At 33.4% G+C, this 8018-nt stretch overlaps 1 protein-coding gene across 1 annotated transcript; it reads left to right on the forward strand.

Annotated features, from left to right (window-relative positions):
- Positions 1 to 1965: 1965 nt before the first annotated feature.
- Positions 1966 to 3556, forward strand: LOC145111312 (uncharacterized). The gene is made up of 5 exons (XM_079047599.1): positions 1966 to 1970; positions 2041 to 2520; positions 2799 to 2808; positions 2895 to 3374; positions 3518 to 3556. Exons 1-5 carry the CDS (start codon positions 1966 to 1968, stop codon positions 3554 to 3556), a joined length of 1014 nt encoding a protein of 337 aa, XP_078903725.1.
- The last annotated feature ends 4462 nt before the right edge of the window (positions 3557 to 8018 follow it).

Raw genomic sequence — 8018 nt, forward strand, 5'->3', positions numbered from 1 at the left:
TTCTGAACCGAAAGACCCTTTTTCTCGGGACTCCGGGAGCCTCGGGGCTTCCTTTGGGTGCTAGGGGTTTACCTAGGCTTTAGGGAGGTTTAGGGGCTAGAGAGAGAAAGTAGAGAGAGAAAAAGCTTTGAAAGGTGTGAAAAATTAGCTGACCCTCACAGCCTTTTTATAGGCACTCAGCTCCACGGAACGCTGGGCGTTCGGAAATGCTACGCGGGGCGTAGATCGGATAAGGTCGCCAGGTGGCAGGCTCCGGATGGTGCTACGCGGCCCTCTCTCGGACCACATAAGGCCGAAGTACGATGGGTGTACCTGGTTTCGGACGGGGGGCGTAATGCGAACGGCGCCGTGTCGTCATCTGAAGCAAGCTCATCAGACGACAGGGGTTCGGCCACGTCATCAATCGAGCAATAGGCTTCGCAAATCCGAGTCTAAACTTTAAAAATTCGTAACTCTCGCATACGACCTCCGTTTTCGACGTTCTTTATGTCCACGCGTAGTCGGGAACGTACTCTACAACGTTCGTTTAGACTCCGTCGGCTAATTTTGACTTTATTTTTAAAGTTATATTCTTAATAGGCCGGGACAAGGTTGGTCCGTTAAAAATCCATAACTTCTTCATCCGACGTCCGTTTTTGTCTGTCTTTTTATGGATGCGCTACTTTTAACGAGATCTTTGATTCTCGTTTAGGTTGTGTCGGCTAAAACCCCTCGATCTAATATTCGAACTTCGGGCTGTATATTGCTACGTTGAAACTTCGAAAAATCATAATTTCCTCATACGAAGTCAGATTTGGGCGTTCTTTTTATGGACGCTCTCGGTTTAACGTTTTCTACGACTTCCGTTTAGATCGCCAAGGCTAAAAGTCGCTCTATCATAAATTCACTATTTACGCTTCCCGGTGTTGTGCCGGTTCCGTCGCGAAACTTCGACATGTCAAAACTTCTTCGTTATAACTCGGATTTCGGCGTTCTTTATATCCCCGGAATCCTTGTTTTGACCACTACAACTTTATGTGTCGATATCGGGTTTATATCATACTTTAATTTTGACGCTTATTTTTATTCTTTATTAATTATATCTTTATAATTAAGTATAAAACACATACTTTCACATAATTCAGATAATACTCAAATAATTCATCTTTATTACTTCAAAAAGAGTAACAATAGATGACCTAGACTATTACATCATCTACTACTGCTTAGCCCTGAAACACAGACGTTACAAATTGGTTAGACAATAACTTTAGCTGCGGTTGTTGGAATGAAAAATATTGTTATAAAAATATTGGTTGTATATATATATATATATATATATATATATATATATATATATATATATATATATATATATATATATAGGGGATATGGAATATACATTACAGCCCCACCTAAGCTTAGGTACTAAACCTCTGAATATGTCATTTTAACTTAGTAAAAATACCCGGTTTGGTTTTCACTTAGTAATATCCCGTCCACGATAACATTTCTTTACTCCATTATTGTTTTACCGTCCATGTTTTCTTTCCTCCATTATCGTTTATTACTTCATCTCAACGAACATTACTATTTTCCACTGTCACGAAGGTCGAAGATTATCAATATTCTTGCTTCCTTATCAAAATTATTGTGTCGATCCTGAATCAACATCTTCAAGTGTTAATCGTGAATCCCTTAATCGCAATCTTTGTATAGTAAAACAACGTATTTTCATGAGGTTTAATACCTAAGCTTAGGTGAGCTGTAATATATATATATATATATATATATATATATATATATATATATATATATATATATATCAAGAGAGAGAGAGAGAGAGAGCTAGGTTCATGTATTCTAGATATTTTTTGTGTGGATGTAGGAATGATTGTGAGCCAATCATTTTAAAACCATGGATAAGGGTAATTTAGTAATTTGAATTAAAGGTAAAATAAATTCCATAATTAATCTCTTATAATCATGGTGTCATCCTCCCGTCTCTTTAAAATAATCAACAACATTGTATTTTCCCCATTCTAAATCCCTAACCCTCAGGCAATCGGTTTTCAATCAAAACCCCACAATAGCCTCCGAACCAATAAACCCTCTACAACTCTCTAATTCCAACGCTCCACGCTGGCTCAGCAACACCAGCTTCACCGCCGACATCTCAACCATCAACGATGTCGTATCCACTCACTACCATCACTACATCGAACCCGACGAGGACGAAGAAGAAGAAACTACAGCAGAAGTGGAGGAAAGGCGGCCGCAGGCTCGTTACCATTTGGTGGACTCTTCGGCATCAGATCAGGACATCGATGAGAATAACTGCGGCAGCAATAAAAAGGAGAAACGGAAACGGAGAAAGACAAAGAAGGGGGCGGCAAGCAATGGTTACGAATATGGACCTTCTTCTAAGAAACAAAACATTCAATTATGGGAAAATAATGCTACCACTTCATCTGCAAACAAAGAATATTACTTCGATTCTCGCGGTGATCGTGATAATTTGGCTTTTGGCTCTCTTTACAGGTAAAACCTACTGATTAATTTTCGAAAAGTTCCAGTGATATACAATTGAATTAACATGGGGAAACCACCTGTAATAACAAACTCATCATTTCCCCCTTTTTGAAATTAAAATTGATATATTGTAAAAACCCAACATAATGGTTTCTCAATTTGACGAAATGAATACTACTTATTGCAATCTATTCCTCCCTTTTCTTGTTGACTGTTTTGGAATGGGATTGTTTGTATGATTTATATTGCAACATTCTGATTCTGAAATGGGTTTTACTACAATGCAGAATGGATGTTGCCCGACATAAACTCTTCCATGGAACCAAGCCCCTAAAGACTCCACCCTTGAACTTGGTACATATTTTGTACCACTTTCAGGTGAGTTGACTTCTTCCAATGGTCAAGATTCCTCATTGGTTGAAAAATCATGGGAAGATGAGGTGTTACGAAAGAGTAAAGAGTTAAATATAATGATTAGGGAGCATCCATATCATGAGAAGTTTTGGTTAGAATTTGCTAACTTTCAAGATAAGGTTGAAAGTAGGCAACCACAGAGAGGTGCTCGATTACAAACATTGGAGAAGAAGATTAGCATATTGGAGAGGGCAGTTGAGGTCAATCCTGATAATGAAGAACTGTTTCTTGCACTTATGAATGCGTATCAAAGAAGGGATAATAATGATGTGTTGACTGGTAGATGGGATAAGCTACTTTTGCATTATTCTGGAAGCTATAAACTTTGGAGGGAGTTTTTGAGAATTGTTCAAGGGGATTTTTCAAAATTTAAGGTTTCTCAAGTGAGGAAGATGTTTGCCAATGCAATACACGCGTTCTCAGCTGCATGCAGCAAGCAGCATAGGCAGGTGCACATTTTTAGATATTTATGCTGTATAAAATGCTGTTTTATTTTATTTTAATTTTTTTTTTAATTTTTGACTTGATGGACTTAATGGGGACAAGACTAAGCTATATGTGAGTGCTTCTTTTTGAGTTAATCTATGTGTAGATGCAGCAACAATTGAGAAGTCAGTTTGAAGCTTGGTGAAGAATGAGAAGTAAGGCAACAATATTCGTTCAGAATGGATTAGCAACAATATTCTATCAGAATTTATTTGTGTTTTACTTAAATTTCAATGTTTTTATTTGATTTTTAACCATTCTCGGTTTTATTCTTTAAGAATAAATGTAATTAGTTTTATTCTTTAAGAATAAATGTAATTGTTAACCATTATTTACTTGTATTCTTTAAGAATGAATGTCATTTTATGTATGTTCATAGTTGTATTTTGTTAAGAATGAATGTAATTAATGATTTTAAGATATTAAAATTTTTTTCATATAAAATTTGTATTCATTAAAAATTATTAATCTTGATAATATATGTTTATAGTATTCTGTCAGAATTTAATGGTTTTTTTCAAGATAATGATAAACACATTCTTTTAGAATATCCGAATTAATATATTTATTATCCAAAAAATCAGATTTTTAAAGTTTCGAGAATTAATTATTCCCTAAAATCTGCAATTTTCCTTTTTTAAATTTATGTTAATGGACTAAAATACCCTTACAATGAAATTAGATGGTATTTTTTAATTATCTTTAATTTAATAAATGTATTAATCACTTTCTTAAAATAAATAAAAATGATTGGCTCACAATCATTCCTACATCCACACAATAATTATTTAGAATATAATAACCTAAGCATATATATATATATATATATATATATATATATATATATATATATATATATATATATATATATATAAAGAACATGATAGTGGTAAATAAATAGTTTTTAGGCATTTGGTCGATACGTACATGTATCTTTGCATCTTAATTCGACCTTAGTTGAAGATAATTAATGTGGAGTCTCATTTTGAAAAATAAATGTCAACGCTCTTGATCCAAGAAATAAAAAAGTCCTATGTTTTTTAAAATAAGAGAAATTAGATATATGATGCGTTTATGATTATTTATTTCACATGTTGACAATTTTGTATTCTTTATTAATATTTTAGTTAATTACTAGGACGAGAGGAGATATAGATTCTCATACTCATTATTCATATCCAAGAAAAGATTTAGGTGTGTGCCTTTCATAAATCATGTAATTTTATTTTAATTTGCACAATTTTTTTTATTTTTTTTATTTTTAATAAAAGATCAAAATCAATAAGATTTTTTTTTTTGAAACGGCAAATCTAACCTACTCCTAAACTACACCTTAAATTCACCTATGTCCACGACGGGACTTGAACCCTCAACCTCAAGAAGGGAGGGCAACATCGGATACCGCTGGGTTAGAAGCACTTTGGTCAATAAGATTCTTTGTTGACATAATGGTCATTTCCTAATAAAAAAGGAAATATATTGAAAGTCAATTCTTCCTATGATTTTTTTAGTTCAAAGTTCGAGTTTCATTTGGTAGATGACGTATAATACTTTCAATCTTTGATTAAACAGATGTAGAATTTGCAAACGGTCAAATAATTTATTTTTAAAGTTCATGTAATGTTTTAAAAACCGGTTTTATAGTGGAATCGGTGTGTTAACCAATTCCCGGTTTAACCGGTTCGACCGTCGGGTCAACTGGTTTTTCTAATTTTCATTTTCCCTATTTTACTAAACATACATACATATAAATCAAGAACTTGATGTCTACAAGTTCAAACATTAAAAATACACATGAAAACTAGTTGTATATCAATCCAAATACATTAAAATAACACATAACCATAAGTTTTACATCAATCCACATACATCAAAAAGAAAATAAAGTATAATACGGAAACAAAATATAGTTTTAGATGAATACAAACGCATCAAAAAACTTCATAACATTTATCATATGTTTTTATTTAGATAAATCTAAATAGATTATAAAAAGACTACACAAGTTTATTATGCAAAATGATTTTTTTCCGTGTGTTTTTATTCAATTTAACCCATTCAACCGATTTAATTTAACCGATTCAACTAGATTTTTGTAAAAACCGGCCGCTTCATTTCAGTGAAAAAATAGCCATAATTCGGTGATAGTTGAACCGTTCCCTTCTTCAATTTCCGGTCAAACCAGTTCAACTGACCGGTTCAAACCGGTTTTTAAAACATTGAGTTCATGTGAGCATTATACATATATACATATAAAAATAAGTAAAACATAATAATAAAGTATATGTCCTAGGTATTTATATGTTAACATTATTTACTATTTTCATCATCATATATTAATTTGCACTTTTAATTCAAAGGTTTTAATTGATATATTTGAAAATCAAAGTGTTATCAATTGTGTAAGTCTGAAAGGTACGATAACGATAACTTACCCCAATCCATTAAGTGTGGGATTAAGGGAAGATAATAAGTTGGTAGCATCTATTAGAAGGTACGATGACTGTTTTCGTATAGGAGTTCAACGGCCTAAGAAAGAAAAAATACCCCACATTGGGTTCTCTTCCGTATAAAAAGGAAAGTGTTGTTGAAAATGAGACATTTCTTCTCATTACCAAACTCCTCATTGTCTATATCATTTTTTATATATATCCTTTTGTTATTTATATTTAGTTTATTTAAGTATAAAATGTGTCCAATATTTGTTTGCAAAGAATTGTTGTAGGAGGGTTAAATTTGTCAAGTACAGAAGAATGCTGGACTCGGGCACACTTCCTTCTAAACTTCAGATGTCACGCGGGTCTTACCCATACCCAGTTGAAATCCGTTGTATATAATGTTGTTTGTGTCTATGAGCTCAATTCATTCACATGTTATTCACACACACATACTCTTTATGCTCTTTCCAGTTTAAGGTTTCCTCTTATGGTTTCGGTCATCGTTCTCGTGTTTGTAATCTCTGTTCATCTCTATGATATATTGAGAGTAGTATAAATCGAGTGATGTAGTGAGGAATGTTGTAATGAGTGATTGATTGATTTTATTGAGTTTTCCGTTGTAAGTTCTTTCAAAACCAACTGATTCTTGCCTCGTAATAAAAAATTATTGATGTTGTCATATTCTAGTGTTTTGTTGGTATCAGAGCGAGGCTCCGCTTGTTCTTGATTTCTTGTTATTTCGTGTCCAGATCAAGATCTGTTGTTTTTTTGGTTGATATAGGTTCGCTTGTGTCCCTAGGTCTGTTCTTGGTGTTGAAGGCTATCGATCATTCTAGGATCGTGTTTGTTGGCGTTGTCATCTCCGGTAGTCCTTCGTCATGGTGTTTAGTTGTAAACGAGGAGTTAGTAGTAAAATTATAGGTTAACCTTTGTTATCCTAACGACTAACACTAAGTTTCTTCGGTCAACGCTAAACTCGTGCAAACGAGTTTGATAAACGGAGGTGATCCCAGGAATTTGGATGCCTTTCTGCTTCAGTGTTAGATCTTGGTGATCTAACGAAACTACATTGCTGCTTGTAGAGCATTTTGTTGTGGATCACTATAAGTCTCGCACACTTGTCTTGTGTTTGGGTTTATCCTGGGTTGATTATTATGTGCTTCTCTATGAGTATATTTTCTTTGTGTAAGTTGTCTGTAGTTAAGTTTCCTATCTTGTTAATACGGCTGGTGGTACTCATGAAACTAGTGAATCATCTAATAAGAATGTAACTATTGATTTTGATGATCCACTTTACTTGCATCCTTCTGACAATACTGTTACCACTATTATTAGTTTTAAACTTCTTGGAACTGAAATTTTTAGGATATGGAGGAGTTCTATGACAAGAGCTCTGAAGGCTCGAAATGAAATTTGATTTGTTGATGGTACCGTTGTTAAAATGAAGGATGATCTTGTCAAGACTCTTAAGTGGGATAGAGTAAATGATATAGTTTGTTCTTGGATCTTTGGATCTTTATATGAGTCTATATGTGTTGGGCATGCATGTTCAGAATTTTCTCTTGATGTTTGGACTGAACCTTTTGATACTTATAATAAGGTTGATGGTTCAGTTGTGTTTAACTTGCATCAGTGTATTAATTCTATTACTTAAAGTGGCTTAAGTGTTGCTGATTATTTTAATAAACTTGATGCTCTTTGGAAGGAATTTGATGGTCTTACCAATTTGAATGATTGTACTTGTGAAGCTGCAACTCAATTTAGTAATCATTCAAAGTTAATGAAGTTAATGCAATTTCTTGGTGGTTTAAATGCCTCCTTTAGTCAGATTAAGAGTCATATTTTGCTTCTTAAACCTTTGCCCAATATGAAAACTTCTTTCTCAATTGTTTCTAGAGAAGAATCTAATCATAAACATGGTTCTATAATTGTATCTTCTAATAGAAATTGTCTTCTATTTTTGCTAGTAAAATTAGTGACATTAGAAAATCTAAAGGTAGAAATCAGACTTTTCAGTGCAAGCATTATGGTCTCAAAGGTCATATCATTGAGAAATGTTACAAGTTGATTGGATTTCCCAAAGATTTTAAACCTAAAAATGATCTTAGCAGTACTAACAAGTTTTCAAGTAATACTCCTGGTGTTGCTTCACATGTGAATGCGTCTTCT

Source organism: Lactuca virosa, chromosome 5 (assembly GCF_052849685.1).
Source record: "Lactuca virosa cultivar CGN04683 chromosome 5, Lactuca_virosa_CGN04683_v6, whole genome shotgun sequence".
NCBI lineage: Eukaryota > Viridiplantae > Streptophyta > Magnoliopsida > Asterales > Asteraceae > Lactuca > Lactuca virosa.

Bases quoted from the DNA above. Each gene is read 5' to 3' on its own strand.
- LOC145111312 (XM_079047599.1), top strand. The intron at 3,375-3,517 runs GTGCACATTTTT...ATCTATGTGTAG, and splicing joins GCAGCAAGCAGCATAGGCAG to ATGCAGCAACAATTGAGAAG.